Consider the following 26,077-nt stretch of genomic DNA (forward strand, 5'->3'; position numbering starts at 1 on the left):
GCAGCAACAGATGAGGCTTTTCTTATAAATGTCTAGTGATATTTTATTCCAAAGCTTTGAAGCGGCACAACTGAAAGCACAATCTACCAAAGATCAAAGATAATAATTTAGGTAAAAGATAATTTGTCAATTTCTTTATTTGAATTATTCCAGTCATTGGAATCTCTATTCTTTCAACTGAATTTAATGCAATTTTCAACTTTCCCAATGATTCATTGAAGTAAGAATCCTCACCTTGGATTAGAAAATTTTGACTACTAATTCATAAAACAAATTTTGCACTGATTAAATTAAATTTCAGTGATATGTACATTTATAGATTACTGGTACATTTGCACGTGCATCAACCACACTTGTTCTGTTCCACTAATGGCGTTTTTCTTATTCCTTGTCTAATTCGAAAGGTCATCTTTTGTTAAATAAACTAATTATGATAATGATATCCATACACTTTATACTAAATAGCCCCTGGCATGCCGTGTTTCACTTCCATTGAGGTACCAGGGGTAAATATTTGCGTGAGCGCAGGTTCAGAGAGGATTTAATTAATTGAAATCATTCCACGGTTAGAGAGCAAATTGATTATTTAGATCCAACTTTACGGATAAGATATTAAACGGAAGACTACTGAATGGTGTGAGAGCATATTCAGTGAGGATTTAATTAATTGAAATCATTGCACTAGTGATTCCACAGTTGGAAAGCAAATTGATTATTGAGATTCATCTTTAATGGGTAAGATATTAACAGGAGACTGCTGAATGGTTAACTTATAAACAGGAGCAGTTCTAGAAGAAGAAATGTTTAGGGGTAGGGGTTTTGGGGGGAGCTTTTGATTTCTTGGGAATTCTTGCATTCATTCTCTGCATGTCCCTTGTATAAATTTATTTATTCTCAAGAAATTGGAGGAGGGGTTTCTTTAATATTTTTTGTTGGGAGGGGGAGTGGGGGATAGCTGAGCCCTCCTACCCCCCTGTAGAACCACTACTGCTCCTAAACTCACATTATATTATCTCCTCGGTCTCCATATCAATGTGTAAGCCTGCAATGCAGATATGTGTTTATTTGTCTTTTTCAATTCAATTCAATTTTATTTCACATCTCTTTAAAAACACATCAAAAGATGTACAAAAAAATCATTATAAATTAAAACAATATAAATATTTAAAAATAAATAAATAAAAAATCCTCTTCATTTTCTTCTAATGGAAAGCAAATTGGCAACAGTATTATGCAATAGTTCAGTTTGCAGAAACCATCTAGGTGTGTACATACAAATTACCTTGTAAATAAACCCATTAGGAGTCACTCATTAGATCATGTCACCCATTACACTGTAACTGTGGACGCAGTGGTAACTTTCATGATATCAGGGGTATTGAAATATTCTTTCACACTGATTTCAATACAGAAAGAGAAACTATGAAGATGAAGCAAATGACATTTCCCATGTTTTTGGTGTTATGGCAAGTGAAACAAAATGGTGTCTTGGGAGCATGGTCAGGTTGTATCTGGCAGTTTACACATGTAGTTGCCCCCCACCCCCCCCCCCCAAATAAAAAGTAAATAAATAAAATAAAAATAATAATAATAATAAATAAATAAATAAAAAATAAATAAAAATAAATAAATAAATACTAAAAATGGGAGGCTTACCTGACAAAACCATTTTTGTAAAATGCTAAATTATGTTCTAGTATATATAAAAGACAAACCAAAACCACAAACAACCCACAGAAACAACCTAATATATTCCCTTTCACATGCTTGTTTGTTCAACTTAATTGAAGAACTAGCAAAAAATGAAAAGGGACTGAGGGTTTGATCGTTTGGACAGGGGATCATTTATTCATTTCCCCAACATTTCCACGAAGACCTGTTTCCTGTTCTATCCATACATTTTGAATGCTTTGATTAAATATAACATACCACAAAGCTTTAAAGTAGCTCCATGAATGTACATGAATATACATGTACATACACGAAATACATGTAGTTCTACACACACTTCAGCAGTTTGCAATTTATTCTTGTGTAAGAATGGATCAATGGGTACTGACTGCTTGGCTGATATGCAGATAAAGCCACAATAAAGATGGAAAGGTTAACCTTACAGTTTTAATACTGTGTGTAAAATGCAACTTATTATAGGTTGACCTGACCTGCATTTTTAAAAACATAATACAGGTGTACACATAAGTACAGACCTACATTGTAGCCTTCCCCACATAAACATGCTTCATTGATTTATTTCATCACATATTTTCTATCTCTGATTATGTTAGATTCTACAAACATGAATGCATAGCATTGCTAGTGGGGATACTGGTAACAAATTTTCCCTTTTCCCCCTTTTTTCCATTCCCCCCCCCCCTTTTCCTCCCCCCCCCCCTTTTCCTTTTCCCCCCTTTTTTTCCCCCTTTTTTTCTTTTTCCCCTTTTTTGCTTTTCCCCTTTTTTCTTGTTTCGAAATAGTGTAAACCCGCATCTGTTTTTGCTATTGAAACAAGATAAAGAAAAATAATGTAGAATTCTCTTTCACATCCTGGTCATTGCATCAGAGTTATTTCTACCATAAATCACATGTAGATCAAAGTTGTTTTTCAAAATATACAATACTTTTGATACTTTCACTTTCTCTGTAGGAGACAATGAATCCTGTTTTCAATGTATGAAACTGGTTTCTTTTAAAGCAATAAATTTGTATTTTAAGATTTTTGTAAACAATTTGATTGAAGTACTTCCTCTTATAAAGATCTTCTATAAATTTCTGTATTAAGGTATAAATTTAATTTTAAAAGATTTAATTTTTGAGAAGTTGGAAGAAGGTGAAGTATTTTTGAAAAGTGTATAAATGTACATAGTTTTCTTGAAAGGAATTTATACGCAATGGTCGCCATTCCACATTTTGTAGCAAAAAAGTAAATAAAAAAATAAGAGGAAGAAATAAAGAAAATAAATAGTGGAACAATAGTTTCTAACCATGATGAAAGAATCCACAGGAACCCCACTAATCTGAAAATGAAATCTCAAACCTCAAATCTCAAAAATTAATGAGGGAAAAGAATTCATGCTGATATCATTGAATCCCTTTCTACAATCATAAAATTCTTTTGATGCTCAGGGATAATTTTACTTCAGGAAAACTTACACATTTTCTTTGTATTGACCTCATTAGGCCCATTTACACAGCCCAAAAACCATTTCTAAAAAACATCAATTTTTAAAAACTGCTACATTTACACCACTGGAAAATGGCCCCAAAACGTTGAAGTTTGTTCACACTGATTTTTTTATGAGTAGTGCGCATGCGCCACTCGTTGATACCCTTCATGCGTTAGCACGGAAGCAAGGAGGGTCTCATGAACAAAAAATCAGTATCTTACCAAAGTTTGCATTTACACTGCAGTAATCTATGAAATTTCTGTAGGCGTTAAAAGAAAAAAAACCTCCAGAGGTGTATCTTTGATCTCAATTTTTTGTCGCATTTCCTGGTAGTTGCTATGCAACCAACGACGAAACCCTCGAATGTGAGAAAATTGGACAATTTTTGGTTGCAGTGTAAATGCAGCTATAGTCGCGTTTTTTTTCTTCATCATTCTGGTCGGGCTAACATTACAATTTATTGAGCAATGACTCACTGCATGTGCACATGAATGTTCCCATATTCTGGTGCCACGTACCTGTACATACTGTACGTGTATTGATTCTCTCCATCGAATGGAGTGATGGATGGATGGATGCTAGCTAGCGTGTGTGCTATGCTATGTAACAGGGCAACACTCGATTAATTACTTTTTGTATGACACCAGTGCTTGTGGCATCTAACCGCATCGTCGTTAGATTGACTAATTGTGGGGCCATTGATGGATTCGAAAAGGGGGTGGCTTGCTGTTACATAACAGACTACGTACTGTAGGCTAAAATTTATATGATGTGTACATGTCTGTAGTGTAATTTGAAGCCATATATTAGAATAAGAGTACTTGTACATCTGAAGGTTTTCTGCATATATAATTATGATTACATAATTTAACATTTTTTTGTATAGTGCATTACAGATAGACATAATAGCATGTCTCTATACGTTTCTATATTTCCAAGGCATTTTGGCATGTTATGCCATAAAACAGTGGCTGCATTTGAAAAACACCTTCCCCAATAAGATTTGTTGTCGTAGTTTATGGGACATGAAATAAAGACTTTTTACTGGAACAAAGTGTTCTTTCTGGCTTATACATTAATCAGTGAGATGGTAATTAATCACTTCAAAATTAAAATTGTGCACTTTGTCACTAGTTGGAAACCTTATGTTATTTTAGGTGGTTCCATGACACTCTTAAGATAATGTGCTAGCTCTTACTGTATTATTGGTTTACCAATTTGTCCATCTTTATATTGCAAAGTGTTCAATTGCTTATTTTGGTTCTTGGAATGTAAATTTCAAACCCACAACATCTATTATAAGAACTCACGCGATATATTTCATATCTAATCGTTTAAAAACAAAAGAAATACACAGTGCGTACTGTACATACCTGAACATGTACTGTACATGTATCTACAATTTAAAATGGTACTGTAAATTCTCCAAACCATTCATGAGATTGATTATGTGGAATTGGATCTAGAGGAAGGTAAACTATTCACCAGCTCTCTCTCTCTCTCTCTCTCTCTTTTTCTCTCTCTCTCTCTGATATTGCCTATCTGGGGGGCCTCTCTTATTTCCAAATCACATCAAGATTCTGAAGTAGCAGGTGTTACTCTTTCCTCCTGTTTTACAATTGTCTGGCATTCACGTGTAACATCGAAGTGAATGATCGCACATCAAATGCATGTAGATACAAAGGCCAATATAATACCAAAAATTTGAATCAAAGGTTAATATATGGCTTGGTCCAATTCAAGTTTGTTAATAAAACAGCATATTTTAAGTTGTCTCAACTCAATTTGTTGTCTTTTAAAAATTAAAGCCCCAAATCCTGTATCCAATGCATTCATTAAGATGCATCTTATTGTAGATGTACCTTGTAAAGAGTAAAGACGAATATTTAATTATAGCCAATTGGCAACTGCAAATGATTCCTTTAGTTGGTCTCTTCAGTTAATTGGCATCACCTGTTTTACCATTTCATACACATTTAACTATTATTTCTCTTTGCAAAATTGATTCAGTCTAACTTATTAGTGTTGTTTTGGATAACAGTAAATGATGACTGTTTTATTTCATATTTAACCATTTTTCAAAGTTCTAATTTTGTGGAATTTGGACTTCATTTAAAAGTACCTGTATTCCTTTATTTGAGGTAAAAGTGGAATAAATCCATGTTACATTTTCAAGAAGAAAAAGGAGGAGGAGGAGGAGGAGGGAGAAGGAGGGGGGGGGGGGAGGGGAAGGGAAGGGAAGGGAAGGGAAGGGAGAGAAGGAGGAGGAGGAATAATAATATACATGCACCTTATATGATTGTGTGACTCAATTTTTGAAATACATTTTGTTCTACCAGTGTATAGCTAAGGACCCTAAAAGCTATTTGTTGTTTTGTTTTGAAGAGAGTACAATTTCTATAGCCATGAGTGGTCAAAATATAACAAAATGGCATTGAGAATGATGCAGATGCCTATTTTTTATCACTCACTTCTTCAATATGCACCAACTGTAGAATCACTTTCACACTCTTTCATGAAATAAAGGAGAGGCATACAAATTTACCAAGACAGGGAGACCAAACCTTGATAATGTTAACGGACCCCATGGACACCGGTTACACGCTGAGTAGCTGCAATAGATTGGATTGCTTTCAGCAGCTTAGCTCATGGCTACAAAAGTGATCCCTATTTCTTGGCTTTTTTCTTTATTTCATTCTTTTTATAGATTTGGTATATGTTCCCAGGACGAAAGAGTAGTCGAGCTCTGTGTGACAACAGTGTAAACAAGATACATTGATCGGGACAGAATTGAAATTGGGAGACTAGCTTACACACAGTAGGCTCACAATTATGTAGCTTTAATTAAATTGATGCTAACTGTACTGTACGTGCAAAGTTTGTAGGCTATGGCACACTGGATGTTGAAGTACAATGTACAGTTCGATAAAGCATGTTGTAGACTGAATTCGAAATGCTTTTTACCATATGCTAGCAAGAGTAATTAATGCCTGCATGTACAACACGAAAGAAAAGTCTATGAATAATCTCTTTTTTTGGAAAAAATAGATATTGACTGGTACATGCACAAGTTACAGCTAATCTTGTGCTCTGGTATAGGTATCGTATGTCAAGAGAACATGGCTATATTTCATTCTGGATTGTTTATCCTGCAGCTAGTGGATTGATTGTTTAAACCAGTAAAATAAAAACAACCTCACAAAAACTTGCTGGAAATCATCATCTTCAAAACCACAACACTCATTTGCACATAGTGACCTGTGATATAAAGCACATGGTGTCGGACCTAATAACCTTGATTTCCTCATCCTTCTATGCTCATTACTCAGCCCCTATACATTTTCTATCAAAATTGTTTGGTGCATGTCATTTATTTGTAATCTTGAAAATTCAGTGTAAGTTTTATTGGATTCTGTGAGAATTTATTTTCAATCATTACCATAACTCATGCAAGCTTTAATTATCTTTAATCACTTTTTTAAAAATAAACATGTAGATCTGCTTCATGGTGTCATGTTTGGAAAATGAAGGTAGAAGGATTCCCATAAAAATAAATTATGAAGAAAGTTGTCACTATTCCAGTCACGGAAGATTCATCATTTTACCATGGATGGCATATTTGATTTATAGCCTGCATCAAAAAGTGAAAAACTAAAAATGTAAGCTCGAAAGAAATACATCTGAAAATAGATATCGACTCACACCTTTGTCCAAAACACACACACACTGTGCTTGCAAAGAGCGCTGTCCATGAGACAGAGGTTGTCGTGGCGATATCGCAATAGGCTTATCAATAGCTTTGAACAGTAAGGTCACGCAAAATCCTTTTTCTTCTTCATGGCGACTGCATTTCAAGTCAGGTGATCCATTTCTGTACAGAGCAAATCGGAGAGGAGCTCACAAGGAACATCTCATTGTCACCGATTTTGTTTGATTGGTCGCAACTTAAAAAATTCACAAGTTTCTCAATCGGAATTCACTCAACCTTTCACTGACCTGTTCCTCTCATTATTTTGCTTCTATTAATAAGTTGATACCAACTCAATAGCAGTGTCAACTTCTCCTTTAAGAGCCCATACTTCTTGACTTCACAAGTTTATTTGAAAGATTTTATTGAAAGATGAATAAATCAATTATATTGTGAATTTATCTTTTTAATTCTTACAAAACAGATACCCCACTTTATGGAGGCCCTGACCATCACCGGGACGGACCTGGGCCTCAACGCTCCCACGATACGCAAGGCATCCAAGCCCATGGTGGACTCCCACCACGGAATGATTTTATTGAAAGATGAATAAATCAATGACATTGGGAATTTATCTTTTGAATCATTACAAAACAGATACCCGACTTCATGGAGGCCCTGACCATCACAGGGACGGACTTGGGCCTCAACGCTCCCACGATACGCAAGGCATCCAAGCCCATGGTGGACTCCCACCACGGAATGATTTTATTAAAAGATGAATAAATCAATGACATTGGGAATTTATCTTTTGAATCATTACAAAACAGATACCCGACTTCATGGAGGCCCTGACCATCACAGGGACGGACCTGGGCCTCAATGCTCCCACGATACGCAAGGCATCCAAGCCCACGATGGACTCCCACCACGGAAAGATATTATTGAAAGATGAATAAACCAATGACATTGTGAATTTATCTTTTGAATCCTTACAAAACAGATACCCCACTTCATGGAGGCCCTGACCATCACCGGGACGGACCTGGGCCTCAACGCTCCCACGATACGCAAGGCATCCAAGCCCACGATGGACTCTCACCACGGAAAGATATTATCGAAAGATGAATAAACCAATGACATTGTGAATTTATCTTTTGAATCCTTACAAAACAGATACCCCACTTCATGGAGGCCCTGACCATCACCGGGACGGACCTGGGCCTCAATGCTCCCACGATACGCAAGGCATCCAAGCCCACGGTGGACTCGAGGGGCATGTGGGTGGATCTGGAGATGCACTACGGCGGCTCCTGCTGGATGACACTCTCCACCAAGTTCAACCTGTGGAAGCTGGGCAAGGACACCCGCATGGAGAGGGAGATGGAGGACCTCATGTCCGGCAAGAAGGAGGGCATCGAGAAGCTGGAAAGGTAATTGTTCGTTGAGGATAATGGAAGAAAAAACAAAACAAAACTGTGTAATCAGTGCTTTATACATATATTGCATGTATCTTTTGAATGGCATTGGTATATATGAGCACAAGGGGGTGTTACACAAAGATCCTAAGTTGAACTTATCTCTAAGTTGGACTTAACAATTAGGGAAAGCTGTTAGCATTCTTGAAATTATTTTGTAAAAGTTATTTTAAAAGGCATTCAAATCATTCATATTTCCTATTATCATGGGAGATTTCATGTTCTTGATGTGGAATTTATAAAAAGTCTAAAATACATGAATTTTGCTTTTGAATATATTTCATTACAAATGGCTCTCCATAATATTTACGTCCAACTTAGACTTAAGTTCGACTTAGAATCTATGTGAAACACCCCCCTGAAGTAAGGAGAGGAAGATGGAGTACTTGATGCCTTGCAAAAACCTCCTGATTATATTATGCTTTCTCTTGAATTCATTTTGTTGTTAGTATATGACTAGGTGTCCACTTAGTAAAAGAGACTTTTAGACATTCAACCCAGTGGGAGACTCCTTCAAATATGTCTGATAAAGTACCACTGCCTTATTAAAGTACATGTACATGTACATGTGCACTGAGTTTGAATATCAACTGCTGTAAAGTGCAAATCAAAAGCAAGTTTATAGATTCATGTTTGTTTCACAATTGATTCTCCGGTCAGGAGACCCTTTGGCAAGCTGTATATATTCTACTTTTGCTTCATAACACATCGCACCAGGACAGCATTTGGCACGCTTTCTTATAAGTTGTCAAGCATGATTATCTTATATATCTCACAGCAAAAATTTGCATACAGATTGAGAATGGTCTACCACAATACTCAAGCGAACACAACTAGGATATTACCGTTATATTCATAAGAATATGTCCTTGCAGTGTATAAAGCTTGGCTTTTTATTTTGTTTCACCATTGCATGCACATCTCAGCACGAGACAGCTAGCTGAGTTTCAAACTTATTTTGTTTCAAAATGTTATGGAATTCACTCTCTCACCTCTCTATTCTGTTGTGCTGTGATAATCGAGAAAATTTTAATATCCATACGTTTTGCTGTGTTCATGCATGCATTACTATGAAATTTATTTGAGCTCGGTTCTGAAAATCAGATTCTCTCTTCACACCCTCTGGGCATGTGATTAATTTCTCTCTCTCCACCTCTCTCTCTTTCTCTCTCTCTCTCTCTCTCTCTCTCTCTTTCTATCTCTGTGTCTCTTTGTCCCTCTCCATCTCTCTCTCTTGCTCTCTATCTATCTCTCTCTTTCCATCTCTCTCTATCTACCTATCTATTGATCTCTCTCTCTATATATCTTTCTGTCTCTCTCTCTCTCTCTCTATTTATCTCTCGCTCTCTCTCTCTCCTTTTCTCTCTCCTTTTCTCTCTCTCTCTCTCTCTATCTCTAATCCCCTCTCTCCCTCTCTCTCTTCTCCCTGGGGATTTTGATCACAGATGAAGCTTTTGGGAAAGAAGATCTTCATGATTCAAATATCCCCCCCCCCCATTCAGTTGAACATTGATTATTATCAGTTGTTGATGACTCAGGGGCATTCTTGTATTTTCTTTCAGACGTGAACCCCCGCCAGAACATTCGCTCAGGTTGGGATAGTGAATTTGTTTGATTTTAATTTTAAAGAATTTGTTCTCTATATACCTCCTGGAGATTGAGTAAATCAAATCTTGCAAACTTTCCCCCTTTAGTTTTTCTTTAAATCTCTCTGCCCATGCATGCGCTTCAAACACTGCATTGGTGTTTTGAGTTTTCAGTCGTATATAAATTCCTCTCTTTATGTTTTCTTATTTTGATGCTTCCTTTGTCCATGCCTGAATGTGTTTGTACCTACGTGTACAATATGTTTTATCTCTGTCTTTGTTCATTTTTTTCTTTCTCTCTCTCTCTCTCTCTCTCTCTCTCTCTCGTTCTCTTTCTCTCTCTCTATTGCTCTCTTTTTTTTTCTTTTTTTTTACTGCCAATCTTGCATCTGGGTTCAGTATTCCTCTTGCTTCTTTCATCTGGCAATCTTTCTTTTGTATTATATTTATATTCTGATCTTTCAGTGCCTATCTCTCTGTTTCTATTGGTGTGTTTACTTAAAGATAAGCTTGAGTTCTGGTAATGATAGAAAATTAATTCCCTAAGAATCTGACAAAACTTACACTGAATGTTCAAGATTACAAATAAATGACATCTGCCAAACGATTTGGTAGAAAATGTATAGGGGCTGAGCAATGTGCATCGAAAGATAAGGAAATCAATGTAAGGAGGCCTAACACCACATGCTTTTAAACACACGTCACCATGTGCAGATGAGAGATGTGGTTTTTATTGAAGATCATTTCCAGCAAGTGTTTGTGAGGTTTTTATTTTACTGGTTTAAAGTTCAAACAATCAATCAACTGCAGGATAAACAATCAAGAATGAATTATAGCCATGTTCTCTCGACAAACGATGCCCATACCAGAGCTCAAGTTTAGCGTAAACTGTTTCTGTTGTGGTCGTTTTGATTCTATCTCACTGTTTCTATTTGTGTGTTTTCTTAACTGTTTCTGTTGTGGTAATTGTGTTTCTATCTCTCTGAATCTAAGTTTCGATTCCCTTTAATCCAGTTCCCTGTCTTTGTCCTGGAATTTCTCTTTCTGTTTCTCATGTGATCTTCCTGCGTATCCTGTCCATTTTTCATCTCTCTATTTCTACTACTTTTCCTTTGTTCTGCTTTCCATTCTAGCTCTTGTTGCGTCATCCTTCTATTACCCTATTTATCTACACTGAACGACAACACAATCACCATTTTGTTCAATTCTTCTGAAATTCAAAAGGGTATTTTCCCCCTTTTTAAAAAACCTTAACGTGCAAGTGATTACTCAGTGTGCAGGAGGTTATATCTGTATGGAGCTCGTTGCATAAGACTGATCAAAGATCTTTGTACAAATAACCGCAAGTTCCTTAACCAGTAGCAAGCAAGATCTAGTATATACAGTGCATCCCAGAAAAAACGAAACCGAAAATTATCAATGTTTTATCAAATCTTAATCTCAATTACAATTAATAGATGACACATATTTGTAAAGCTTAGATCCTTCTCTTTCATTTGATGCAACTCACATGATGCATATTTCATGCATGAGTGATTAAAAACAATTTGAAGAGAGGGTAATTTCAAAGAGAAAATCACATTTCTAGAAAGTTCATTTTATGCCCTTTCATATGACACCTCAATCAGGAAAAAATGAGCCAGTAATAACAAAGTTCTGTTTGTTTAAAGTAATGCTTGCATTTTCATAATTTGATTAAACGATTTCATTTTCACTGGCTGCCTGTCGTAGCAACAAACAGAGTTGAAGAAAGACTTAACTCCATTTCATTGACAATCAGCCATGCATGAAGTCTTTCTTCTTCTTTCTGGGACGCACTGTATAGCAAGCTCTACTAAAAAAACAAAAAAACATTGATACTAACAACCATTGAAATATTGCATATTGTCTGTTTGGACGGAGCCAGAAGCATGATAACTCATATACTGTAACAAAGAGTTAATGCCCTTCTAGCTCCGAACAGACCATTTCATCTGCTAGCAGTCAGAAGGGTAGAGGGGGCATTAACTCACTGACTTTGTCGTGGAGTTAATGCCTTTCTACCTCTCTCATTCTTCAATGTTGTGAAATCGCAAATTAAATTTTGCCAGTATTATGCAACAGCGCTCTGGTCTTACCAGTACTCCTGCTTAGTTAGTCTTGGTGTTAGATTAACCTGAATTATGCACCGAATATCTGACTAGAAGTGACACCTTGTATAATACTTCATATCGTCTGTTTGAAGTCACAAGGGCGTCTTAACTTGTCTTCTGTAAGTCTGTAACGCATCTAGTTAATGCCCCTGTGGCTCTTAACAGACAGTGTGATGATTGCCAATTTATTAACCATTTAATGTCAGGTATCTAGTCTTGAATCCTAATGCCACGTTGTATAGAACCCACATTATGTAGATTAGAATTCCCATATTGCAGTTTGAATGTCACACAGTGAATCATGTATAGATATTTGAATGTTAGTTAGAAATATTTACAAATTAAAATATATATGCTGTGTTTATATGAATATTTATATGCTATTGAATATCATTTAGTGTTTGTACATGTATATGACTATGCAATTCATTCATTTATATATAGATAGATATTCACATGCCATAGGCTATAAAATATTCTTCTCTTTTCTTTCTTAAAAAAAAAAAAAATTGTGCAAAAGGATGTGAACATGTTTCAGTTTTGTTCTACCTTGGAGCAACATTTATCTTGTTTCATTTGAAATCTTTTCAAAAGTATGTGCTGAATTACTATGTAATAGATCTGTTACCATTGCTCAATAACATTCTGATGTGAAAGTATGATCTATTAATATGCAGTACCTTGATAATATTATTTCCAAGAAAAATGTCTTTCAATCATGTTTGATAAACAGCTCTAAGCTCCAAACATTGAAATAAATCCCACACTCGTGCATATATTATGTACAAATTATTGTTTCAACTTAAAAAAAAAGAATATTGTGTTTCAATTTTTTAAAATTTTAAATACAGCTCTGAGCATTCAGATTTTGAAATAAATTCCACACTCATGCATATATTATGTGCAAATTATCATTTAAAATAAAAAATGAAAAACTGTCTTTCAATCATTTTTTTAAATTACAGCTCTGAGCTTTCAGATTTTGAAATAATTTCTACAAACTTATTTTTACATGTATATGCAAATTATCATTTAAAAAATTTTGAAAGCAAAAATCAGAGCAAAACCTTAAACTTTATAACAGGAAAAATGCATTTTCGCCCTCTAAAAACGGGAGATGTATTACTTATAGTGCATACATGTAGGTACAATGATTTATTTGAAGATTATTTTTTTTTATAATGAAACGGTGTCATCAACAAGTCTTCGCAACTGCACCCAAAATACACACATCTTATGAATAGTTCACAGAGGATATAATAAATGACATTTGTATAACTGCAATCAAGGTGACATTGCATCTTTCTATGAGAAATTACCCTTATGCTATCTTGGGTTACTGTGCACATTATACTTTATAAAATTCATCATTTAGAAAATATTATCCTCTTCTTGGTCATCAATTTTGCCAAATATTCCATTTTGAATAGTTGAATATACTAAAATGTTTCTGGATTTCAAATGCAACATCATGCAGTGTGAATGCGCTGTTGAAAACTGTTAAAACGCTGTTCTATTATTAACCTTTAACTTTTTAATCACTTTCTTGTCTATAATATATGCAACTGTTCATGTTATATACACAGAATATTCTATTTGATATTGCAGTAAATGTTTCTTTTTATTTGTATTATCCTTTATTTGTTTATATATATATATATATATATACAACAAGCATGCATTGTGATTTTATTATTTTCTAACCCAGCCCTGTCTCCTTCCTTCCTCTTTTTTATTTATCCAATATTTCCCCTTTCTTGGCTCTCTTGCACTTCCTACCTTTTGGCACTAACCTTTGCTGTTAACACACACACAAACACATTGTGCAGCACTACAATGTACTCCAGCAAAACAGGCAGTGCTGCCATTTCTAACAAAAAGCACGCTTTAGACAAATCCAGTGTGTACAGCGCTGGTTACCCATCCCCTACTTCTACTGTACGTAGTAAAGACAGGTAATATATTTATAAAAAGCTTCTCCAGTTTTCACTTCCTCTGCATATGTGTGTACATGTTTTTCGCTTGTTCTTGCTCTTTTGCCTCCATCCCATCATATTTTTAGATCCCAGTTCCACATACATGTATAGGACTGTGTTGAAATGACATATATACCAAGTAGAGTAGATTGTGAAGAAAGTACAGTTTAACATCTAAATCATTCATACACCTTGCAAATTTGATGTTTTTTGTGTTTATCAAAACTCAAGCATGAAAGGTGAACTTGTTGAATTAGGGCGTTTGTTGAAAACTTTTAGATATAAGCTTTAATATGGCACATTCTCCAGAAACATACAATACATTTTAACATACCGTACTTGAAAAATTACAAAACTTGGTAAGGGTATAAATAATTTTGTTTTTAACGGTATATACTGTATGTTTGGAACCAGAAGGACGTTAACTCAGTAAAATTAATTGGATTAATGCCCTTCTTGCTCTTAGCAGGCAGTATATACATTTACATCAGTTTTCCTTTATTTTTTAAAAGTAATATCATTTAAATTGTGCTCTGAAATGCTATTGATCTACTTGAATAATAGATTCAAAGTCCATGAAGATATATTCACAATTTAGCGTTATCTACATCATGTACATACTTACTACAAAATGAATTTTAAATAAAAGTATGGATGAATGGTTTAAGAAAAAACAATAAGAACAAAAGTGAAAAGAGGATTAGCAAAATGTTATAATTATATCGTACATTGTACAATATCTAATCAAGTTTCAAGCTTCCATAGTTAAAAAAAAAAATGTTATCACAGATTCAGCTCATTGATTGCTTTTAGAGCTATTCTCACTATGAAATGACGGACAAAGAAAGCGGACAAAATATTCAGTTCCTCAGGTAGACAAAGGAACATCCCTTCACTGCTATTATGTAAAAATGTGTAGAACAGGTGAATATGAATGTGACACCTGTTCTACACATTTTTACGTAATAGCAGTGAAGGGATGTTCCTTTGTCTACCTGAGGAACTGTATATTTTGTCCGCTTTCTTTGTCCGTCATGTTCATAGTGTCTGCACCTTCAGATTAGTTTGTCATTTTCATACTGGTATAAAACCAAGTATTGAAATAGACATGGGATCACTCTTTTTCTTAATATCAGAACAGGGAGAAACCATCGTAAGTGCCAAAAATAGAGGCCCCCTGTGACCAAAATAGCTCAGAAATCATGGTTGACTTTGACTCCTTGACCTTTCTCATTCCAAAAGCAGGTCATGATTGTCAATGTGTAAAGCGTCTGTCACGTATATCATGGCTGTAAAATCTTTTTGTTTATTTTTCATTCACTCAAAACCCATTTATGTTGATCTTCCTTTGGACAGAAAAAGGACTCCATTTTCATAATGTTTCACTGACTTCATTTGATTTCAATGGAATGTTTTTTTTTTCCTTAGTATATACAAAACTCTAATGTTTTCTCTAATCTGCTCACTTTCTCCTCTTCTCAAGCTATAATTGCTCTTTCTTTCTCTTTCTTTCTTCCTCTTATATGGAGTCTCTCCATTTTTATTTATTATTATTATTATTTTTTTCTTCATTTTTTTAAAGGTAAAGACCAGTATTGAAAACGCCCCCAATTTCAAAAAACGAAATGGAAGCTCTTTATTAACCAATCATGTGAAAGAATATGTTTTGACTAATACATGATGATACAAATTTTGCCGGGAAACCGCCTACTAATTTATATAGTTGGTAAATTAGTTTATCTATTGGACTGTGAGAGATAAACGCACGTGTCGCGCACGTGTGCGTAGTTCCATATACATCTTTCTGTGTACAGTGCTTGTAACTTTACAAAGACTGGGCCAAATTTCTTATCATTTTGATGATTCCAGAACCTTGCAGTAGACACCAATACTTATATGCTAGATGATCAACATTTTCTGATCGATTCCACAACGTTTCATGCACATTGCAATCGCATGACCATAACTGGACTTTATCTTTAAAATTTTTTTTTTTTTGGGGGGGGGGAGGGGGGGATCCAAATTCTATAGATAGTACTGTATCCAATTATTTCTGCATTTGCTTATCATTCTTGCCTCTCACAAGATCTTTTGTTTTCTTCATGAAAGCATATCGTTTTGCCTTCTCTACTTTTATCAAGACTGGAAATACTTTAAAAAAATTCCTACCTAATAAAATATAAGTATGTTCTACTCGGCTTGCAAAAAAGTCTTTCTTTTTTTCATGAAACCATATCGTTTTGCCTTTTGTACTTTTATCAAGACTTGGATTACTTCACAAAAACCTAACTAATAAAATTTAAAGTATTTCCTGCTCCGTTTGCAAAAATATCCCAAGTGCATTGCATTTCAGATCTTTTATCATGAAGGCATATCATTTTGCCTTCTCAACTTTTTATCAAGACTAGGAATACTTCAAAAAAACCTACCTACAAAATTTAAAGTATTTCCTTCTCAATTTGCAAAAGAGTCCCAAGTGCATATCATTCAATTACAGGGCTAGAGTTCTAATCAGTAAGCCTGTCTTCATCAGCTCGAGTTTGCCAAATAACTCGCTTTTTTAATTATCCTGATCGCAAATTAACCAGTTAATTAGCTTCTTCATTAGCCCGCAGTTGCAACTAGCGGATATTTGGTCAAGAAAATATCTTGAGAAATCTCGGTCTTGTTTCACAAATATCCCGCTATTTGGGAAATAGCGGGTTACGGTAATTTGTGCCCGTCCGAGCTAGTTTGTGATGAGCATATCGGTCTGGTGAAAACGCAATTTCAAGTTTCTGGATAATATCCCGAGTCTGAAAATAGCGGATTATTTGGTGAACTGAAGCTGATGAAAACAGGCCTGTTGATTCACTCATACCATGCTCCATGTAGGATTAATGACTCAGGGCAGGAAGGAAACACAATAATACATTATCAATCCGATGTCCTTAAAGAGAAAAACATGAAGAAAAAAACATAGGAGATGCACACTGCATGTATTTGGATGATAAAAAAAGATTATTATTATTATTATTATTATATGGTCTAGCATTGTATTTTTATCAAAGCTGTAATAATGAGGAACGGTCAAATGTTTCATCATGTCAAAAATCAAAGTGGATGAAAACCTGCATCCGTATGTTACATGCAGTTTATTTCTAAAAAGAGAACTCCATGCCAACTTGTACATTGTAGTGATATTATCTTTACTTCAATATACAAAAAGAACATCATCTCCTATATGAATAGATTAAAAAGCAAATATTATAGGGGACCCTGTCAGGTATCATCAGAATTTATAATGTAGGGTCTTTCTTAGTTATAGAGGGTCCTTTGTGCTCTAACCCAGCTCGTGTCTAGCAGTGTTTACATGAAGAAGAACAAAATTTTAAAACATGCTGCATTATGAGTATGATATGAACAAGTCCCAGTATCTCAGCACCTTTTATAAGGGGACAGAGTCTAAATACTTTCTTGTCAAAAAGTATACATCTACATAACATTTCATTGCCTCACTAATATCAAAATTCACATTTTCATTGTAAATATACATGTCAGCTTTATATTCGTCACTCATTAAAAGACGTTGTTATACTAACATTTGAAAAGATAATAACTTTATTACTAATCTCTCCAGTTGATTTACTTTCATACTTGAAACAGATTTATCAGTACATAAATGACATACATGTATATATAAATATGAAATGTTATCTGCATCATAGATTATCAACAACAAACAAATCGATAATATCCAAGCATTCCATGATCGTTATTTTCATTCTGTACAAAAAGTTTGTTTACATGTATGTGAATTACTTGGTACTTATTTTACAAAGATATTTTATATCTGTAGAGCTAGCAGAATTTCTAATTACTGTGAAGTTCACGAGCCATGATTAAACTGTGAAACCTTTCTCTTGATTCGCAGGAGGCAGATGTCTGCTGCCCTCGACAGTGAAGAGGAGGACAGTGCGGAGTCTTCGGACGATGAGGTCGCGGAGGAGACAAACAGTACTACTAGCAGCAATGATGCAGGACTCGCAGAAGACGGGTAAGGGGTAGAAATGTGGAATCAGGGACAAAAAGGATATTTTAAGTACCAGTAATAATGTAAAACCTACTTTTATGATCACCTGTATAGAAAGACCACCTGTCTACAAAGACCACATTTTTTGTTTCCCTTGAAAATGATTTCTCATTGAAACCTGTACCAAAGGAACCTGTACATTAAGACCACCTGCCTATAAAGGCCACTTTTCTTGTCTCCCTTGGGTGGTCTTTTTAGACAGGTTTCACTGTACTGTCATTCATAGTGTTGTGAGTGCAGTCAAACCTGCTTTAGTGACCACCTGTCTACAAAGACCACATTTTTTGTTTCCCTTGTAAATACATTCTCATTGAAACATGAACTAAAGGAACCTGTCCACGTTTTTGTTTCCCTTGGGTAGTCGCTATCGACAGGTTTGACTGTATTATTATATTAGTAAAGAGAAAATGATTATCTGTCCCATTTCATCTTTCAAGTTGGAATTAATTTATATTTCATAAAAGTAAATCAATCTTATTCATATTCATAATTACAAGAAATTTACAGTTTTCTGATGTCAGCAGTGTACTTTTTCCGATTTTGGAAAAAATATTGTACAATAGCGGCCATCTCTGTCCATAATTCCTTTAATACAACCTTGAATCAGCTTGATTTGTTAAAATTGATGTTAGTGGAATTACCTTGGCAATCAGAGATTGCAAAATTAATGTGTTTGATCTTTAGAGAATCTTTGTGTTTTTTCCAAATTAACCAAGGGGTATGTCATTTGCAACCACTTTTCTTCACAGAACTCGTAGCTCTAGCAAGATGCGGATTGTAATCATTCTATTTTCTTAGAATTTATACGGGAATTACTTTAGAAAATCAAAGATTTTGCAAAATAAATGAAATGTGTTTGATATTTAAGGGCATCTTAGTCTTTTTTCCCTCCAAATTAACAAAGGGTGTAACCTCTTTTCTTCACAGAACTCGTAGCTCCAGCAAGATCCTGAGGTTTGTGAACAAGGTTGCCAACTCCAACTACTTCCAGAGGGCCACGCAGAATAAGTACGTCAAGCGAGCCTTCAATGAAGTATCCAACACCGCAGTGGAGCTCACCGTAGAGGTGAAGGAACTGAGAGGAGTGCTGACTGTGAACATTCCACCACCGCCATCTGATAGAGTATGGTAAGAATGAGTGAAGGTGCTGTTCACATTGGGCTAGGGGTGAGGGGGTGATGGATGAAGGGGGGGGGGTAGGATAAAGGCATTATTTTTAATAGCTGCTTTGATACTGCTCTGATACCAGTTTCACATCTATATGCACAAGAGACTTAATTGAGCAATATATAGCACCAAAAAATACATATTTTACCCTATGAGGAATCTTCTGGAAGAGATTACAATTTGCCATTCCTGGTGTCTGCCTTTTAAAGCCGCATTTTGATATCAATTGCAGCTGTATGCTACAATGATAGGAGATCTTGCGATTGATTGGAGGTCTCGTAATCAATTTGAATCAATCCCAACTCTTTTATGAGACTGGGCAGTCCTTCCAATTTTCAGTTCTAGATGGTGTTGGTTGAGAAAAATGAATTCAGTTATTTGTGGAATAGTGTAAATACGTAAATGATCTGACAATGGTCAAGGGTAGAAGGCAAATTTTCCTGTAATCGACCTGTTAAACATGACAAAGAATACACAGGCTTTTACAGAAACCATAGAACCATGAAAGGATTGATTGTGACTGTTTATACTTATGCCAGTAACCACATAATAACGATAATAATAATCTGGATTTATAATAAAATGACACCCAATGGCCGAAAAACTGAGGAATATGAGTTGGTGTGCGGATGTGACGGAGATACGAGGCCCTCAAGAGGAGTACATGCTGGTTGGTTGGTTTTACCTGACTGCTAAAAATCATGAATATGCTTGTAAGTAAGCAACCAGGGGACCAATGGCTTTAAGTCCTGTCCAGGTGATTTAATAATGAAGATTAATGCCTTGCCAAGGGGCACTAGCTCATCAAATTGATTTAGAACCCGGGACCTCTCGGTTACGAGACCACTGCTCAACCAATGAGCCATCCCGCCTTAGGCCGGGTTCATGTGTAACAATATTTTGAAGTCCATTCCACAAACTTTATCCTTGAGCATTGTCTTCTCTTGTTTTCCTTCAGGTATGGATTCCGTGGGAAGCCGCACCTGTGGTTGTCAGCCAAGCCTAAGCTAGGGACGAGACAGGTCACCATCACACACATCACCGAGTACATCGAGAAGAAACTGGAGAAAGAGTTTCAGGTAGGATTGCCATCACAGTCACCATCAGATAGCTCCGGCGGTTATTGCTGTGGGTGGAATTGCTCCAGACTTCATGTCATCAAAAATATAGGGTTAGGGTTAGGGTTTGGAGGTTAGAGTTGTAGCCTAGGTTAAAGGCTTTGTTTAACAATGTTAAATCTGAGATGCAGGGCCCTACGTGTTATCAGTGTCTGTGATATAGAAGCCCTATAAAAAATCGCACTTCAAAATGATCAAGAAGTGCCTCAAAAAAGTAAAAATCTTTGAGTGACTGGTTTTACCATACTTGTTTTCCCCAATAGACTGTAGTGTTATGAAAAGAACTTTTTCTTAATTGGTTTCAATTTCCAATCATAAAAATCTTGATAATCAGACAGGCGATCGGCTAGTAAAAGTCATGGGGTTCTTGACTGACTTAAATGTTTATAATTATGATTGCAGCATGAGCTAAATCTAGGATTTTGTTTTGGAATCTGAGACAAAGTTACCGGATCCCTTTAAAGGTAGGAGTTAGGTATAGTGTTGGGTCCAGTGTTGAAGTCAGGAATTTGGTTAGTGTAGGAAAATACTGCGAAGCAACTGTCGCAGGAGCAAGTGTCGGACAACCAAGCTAGCCATAGGCACAATTTAGGGTCTTTGAGGTGGGAGGGGGATATATAAATGGGTGAAGTCTATGAATAGTTGCATTACAGTGGAAGGGGGAAAGGGGGGGGGGGGGGTGGTTAATGCCATTGACAAGGTATACAAGATGCCAAGAAGGTTGAGAACCATTAGTCTAATAAATTAATAAATAAATAATTAATAAGGATTTAGCAATCTAAATATAAAACATTGTTAATTTTGTCAATTTTTACCACTAGCAGAAGGATATTGGTGAGATTTCACTATTTTATGGCATCAGACTCTGTTGAATTACCTCCAAATAACTAGAAAGCAAAGAAATCTTTTGTGGTCTGTTGTAATTTCTTACTTTTTGTACCTATTTAATATCAATTTTAAGATTCTTCAAGAATGCTATCGGTATTTGAATTTTTTTGTCAGGACATTCGTGGTCAATTTTGTCATTAGGGATGCCCTTATAACCCTACAACAACTTTATCCTTTCGTTCTCATCGTCTGTTTTCAGAGAGTCTTTGTGCTGCCCAACATGGACGACATACCCATGCCAATCATGAACTTTGACGTTGAGGAGCATCGCTTTGCCAGATGATGAATCACCCAGCCTCAGCCCCCTTGGACTCCCCCTGCCCCTGCCCCGCATCGTAGGGTCAGTATGTCCCTCTCCATCTCCCAGCCCCCATTGGTCAACGTTTCCGGCCAGCAGATGGACGCATCATATTGTGACAAAAGTCAACTGCAGCAGTGTGCTTGTTCCATTCTGCCAACCGAGGCGTACGTAGGGTTAAACCCCCTCCAGCTTGGACCATCCCAGTATAGCTTCCCGAATGAGCTGCCAAAGGGATTTAACTCACCCAAGTACCAAGGACGCACACCAAATCATCAGCTGAGAGCCAGAAGGGCGTTTAGTGCTATCCTTGGACACAGTAAATGCCTTTTTTGCTCCCAATGAATAAAAAATGCCGTGTGTCATTTTAGTTTTGAAGGGATTAAGAAGAGGGCAATCAGCTTGTACAGCAGAAATGGAGGAAATAATGATTATTGTTACATCTATGCTACGAAGTGTCCACCTTAAAGCCTGTCTGTACTAGTTTGGCCAGGGGAGATTAGACCTCCCTGCAAGGTCACTGACAGCGGTTATCTCATCAATTTACATAAGAAAAAGAGGATCATGGGGGACCAACAGGCACTGATTAGGCAATGTGTGTTATGTAGAGGGCACAAGTAGCTATAAGAGGGGCAGTGGGGCGTTATTAAAGAGGACATGATCGATAGAAGGTAGGAATATAGAACAAAGGAGAGTAAAGACAGATAGAATTGTAGATGGAAGAATACAAGCATATCAATATTAGAAAAAGAAGCAGCAGATAACAGGGCAATGAAGGCTAGTAAAAAACCTAAGGTCATTGTGTTTTAAAATTGTAAGTAAGAAGCTTGAAAGCCTACATGAAAAGACCACGCTCCAAAAAGGAAAAAAAAAAAAGGCCCAAATGCAGTATCCATGAACTGAATGTTGTTAGAGAAGCTTAATATTGGAGTTATAGTGGGTTGAAAGTCTTTGGTTGAAATGCTGAAAATACACACAAAGTGTAAAAGCTCAAATATACCTTCCAGCCAGTCGCCTTTTGCACCTAATATTCATAATCATCTTCATAATATGGTATTTCCACAGTTAGATTTGAAGGACAGCAACTTCCACATTTCTGTGACATACTCATTTTAACCTATTGCAGGTGGGAACCAAGGCCCTGTTTCATAAAACTTTACATCAATAACAAGTTACAAGCTACTGTTATAAGCTACTGAAATCATGGCATCTGATTGGCTGAGAGAAAATTTGTCATCGAAAATTAGCATTTGTTACAGATAACAAGTTTCATGAAACGGGACCCTGGGGATTCTTGTATGAAGTCTATGGGAAGGAAAGAATGGGGTAGCCAATGGGTTGAAGGAGCCCCGAGTAGACCAAATATTTGCAGAAAACAGAGGAATGGGGGCATGTTTGAAAGCTTTAAAGCCTGTCTGTACTAGTTTGGCCTGGGGGGGGGGGGGTTAGACCTCCCTGCAAGGTCACTGACACATGGTTATTTCATCAAATCAGCTCACAATTAACATAAGAAAAAGAGGATCATGGGGGACCACTGATTAGGTCACTGATTAGGCATTGTTTGCTAAATAGAGGGTGCAAGTAGCTATAAGTAGTGCAGTGGGGCTTTAATTGGAAATCAAAAGCAGAATGGTGGTATAATAATTGTATAAAGCATCTTGAGTATGAAGGTTTCAGACGTGGTATAAATCTTGCAGTGTCTTTATCGCATTGGTGTGCATTTTTCTGAGTGATAGATACAACTCTGTGTACGCAAATGAACTCTATATCCGGTCAGTACTTGCTAATGAAACCAAGGGAACAGTGTTGTGTGTAATGTATTAGAGTATTAGCATCAAAAATTCCATTCCTTGTCAAATATATGTGTAACTGGTGTGACATTGTTCGGCATTGTTATCCAGTGTGGGAGTGTTGTGTCTCGTATTGTGATAATATTACATCAGTCTATGGAGACTCAACTAATTACACGTTATGAAACGATTTTGTATGTGTCTGTATGGTTGCGGTTTGTCCCGTAGATACTCAAGGTACCGTGTACAAATCATGCATTACATTGTATTGTGGGCTAATGTTAATGAGAGGACTTGTGAGAAAAAAAAAACTTCACTATGGTGCTCACATATAGAAGGTTTCCTATTTAAAGAATTTCGATGTTCACCTTTGAAGTCTGATCCAGACAGTGATTGGATTCGTATCCATTGGAAAACCGTTGAAGGAATATGAAAATTAAGAGATAGATAAATGTACGGTCTCCGGGCTGGTAAAAGGTTCATGTCATTATGAAGTGATCAATGAATTCCATCAAGGAAAACTGTGTCCACTTTGTTGGGTTCTATTGGTTACCTAAGGTTAGGTACTCTTGAAGTTTCCCCAGATTACCTACGGTTAGGTACTCTTGAAGTTTCCCCAAGTGCTATCCCTCCCTTATTTACTTCACTCATGCCACCAAACATGACTCCAAACCTACTCCAAACTGATCAGTTATTGGCCATTAGGGTTCATGTAACTCTGCGTTTGGTCTGTTGTTCAGTCTGGTGTCGGTCTGGTGTCGGCCTGGTGTCGGCCTGCATCGGTCAGGTGTCGGTCTGTTGTTGGTCTGGTGTCGGTCTGGTGTCAGCCTGGTGTCGGTCTGGTGTCGGTCTGGTGCCGGTCTGGTGCTGGCTGGGTGTTGGCCTCATTGCTGTGACAGAGGTATTACTGTTTCTTGTTTTATGTTTGTCAAAAATCGTTTTGTATCAGCAGCATCAGCAGGTTTGTGCAGTACATAGTACAGATAATGTGATTATTGATTGAAAGCTAATAATGTTCTATAAATAAAAGTCTATTTAATTACATTTTAAACAGCAAAGTGTACTTGAAAAAAATATTATATATTGACTTTGTGTGAGCACTTTAAGTTATCAATGTTTAAATAGAGTACATCGAAAAACTGAAACTAAAATGCCTTGTAATGCGATACGTCTTCTGGTGAGAATGAGGATTATTTTGTACTCTTCACGACTATTTTTGAGCATGTATGATCTGGTGTTTCTGTCAATCGAATTGGATATTATTATTGCAAGTACAATTCAATGAGTTTGTTCAGTGATGAAAGCTTAAATTGTTTTCATTTATAGCACCCTGAGACTAGTCAGATTCTCATGAAATAGAAAACAGTGAAATGAAACTATTGTTTAATATTTTAGCATCTAGAATCGTTTGTTTCCCAACGTAGCATAAATCAAATATTATTGTCGAATATTGTAGATTCTAAAAATCTGGTGCCGCATTTTGAGATATCATGACTTTGTCCAATCTTAAAACCATTGGATAGTGAGGGAGAGAGAACCAGTGCTATTTTTTGTGAGGACGACACAGAAAAATGGGCCCTTTTTACACAGTCAAGGAATTTTGGCCCAGCTGTCCATTTTCTCTGTTGAAATATAATGTGTTGTGAAATGATTCTTAATGAAATGAAACGTTAAAAGCAAAACATTGCTTTCCCATCTAATCAAGTCATACTTTGAAATGCAAGATTATCACCTGTTTGTCATATGCATATATATGTTATTTTAACAAGGACTAAAGCATTTTGCCGACTGCATAACTAAATATAATGACAAAGGTATCTTGTTTGTACGTTGTTCCTTAATATGCCATTTATTTGTTATTCTATTATCACAACACCATTAAAAGATTCATCATTAGACGACCGGTACTCTTGTTTTGCAAAATTAGATATATATTTGTACAGACAGCAGAAGACCTTTATTTGCTTCATCTGCTATCAAAAGTGTCTATCTCTGTTTTGGGGTGAAAATTATATTGTGTAGATTATGATATATTGTAGACTATATTTGTGTGTATCATTTATAGATACTTTTTAATTGTGAGTTTGTATATTTTTATGACTACGTGTTTGCCGGTTCTCTTCCACTTTTCACATGTCTACTTGAGTTTTGTAAATGCTTTCACATGTAATCAGCATTGGTGCCTTTTTGTTTCATTTTGAAAACATTCTTCAAATTTGTCATGCTGCAAAAAAAAAGAAAGAAGAAGATGAAAAAAGTAGAAATAGAGATCATTTATTGTAGATGTAAAATCCCTCATTGAAGTTCCCATTATATGAAAACTCAATTTTATTGTCAAAGAAGTCTTAAATTGTTATTGATAAGACATTGTTATGGGCATATTGGAAAAAAGAAGTTCTTTTCTTTTCATGTGGAAATAAGATGTATGTGTACACTATGAAATGTTAAGAACTGTGGAACTGCGTGAATTGGAACGATAATTATAAAGAATTTTTGAGAATTTTTCCCACAGTAGTGATGCAGACCTAATTCATTTCGGTTATTCATGATGAATGAAAGAAATGAAGTAGATCTGGACCAATCACAATGAAAAACATTTTTCTCGAAAGCAATCTTCCAGTTTAGTTCTGATTCCTCTGTCTTACAGTATTAATTGTCCGTCTTTCCCCTACGCACTTTTACTTGTGACCTTGCCATTTAGTTGTGAGCTCAACTCCTCA

The 26,077-nt window shown here is 36.0% G+C and overlaps 1 protein-coding gene and 1 long non-coding RNA gene across 2 annotated transcripts in view; both read left to right on the forward strand.

The window, feature by feature from the left end:
• LOC115923523 (testis-expressed protein 2-like) overlaps positions 1-22,102 on the forward strand; it is a 37,009-nt gene extending 14,907 nt beyond the window's left edge. The window contains exons 5-10 of the mRNA XM_030984405.1: positions 8,029-8,285; positions 13,878-14,003; positions 17,938-18,060; positions 19,024-19,224; positions 20,222-20,342; positions 21,469-22,102. Coding sequence (XP_030840265.1) covers positions 8,029-8,285; positions 13,878-14,003; positions 17,938-18,060; positions 19,024-19,224; positions 20,222-20,342; positions 21,469-21,552 — 912 coding nt within the window. The 3' untranslated portion in view covers positions 21,553-22,102. The remainder of the gene's footprint in view (positions 1-8,028; positions 8,286-13,877; positions 14,004-17,937; positions 18,061-19,023; positions 19,225-20,221; positions 20,343-21,468) is intronic.
• A 981-nt stretch (positions 22,103-23,083) lies between these two features.
• Positions 23,084-26,077, forward strand: LOC115923524. The gene is made up of 2 exons (XR_004063950.1): positions 23,084-23,920; positions 23,957-26,077. It is a non-coding gene; the product is annotated as an uncharacterized LOC115923524 (long non-coding RNA).

The sequence above is a fragment of the Strongylocentrotus purpuratus genome, unplaced genomic scaffold (assembly GCF_000002235.5).
Source record: "Strongylocentrotus purpuratus isolate Spur 01 unplaced genomic scaffold, Spur_5.0 spur5_scaffold_14, whole genome shotgun sequence".
Taxonomy (NCBI): domain Eukaryota; kingdom Metazoa; phylum Echinodermata; class Echinoidea; order Camarodonta; family Strongylocentrotidae; genus Strongylocentrotus; species Strongylocentrotus purpuratus.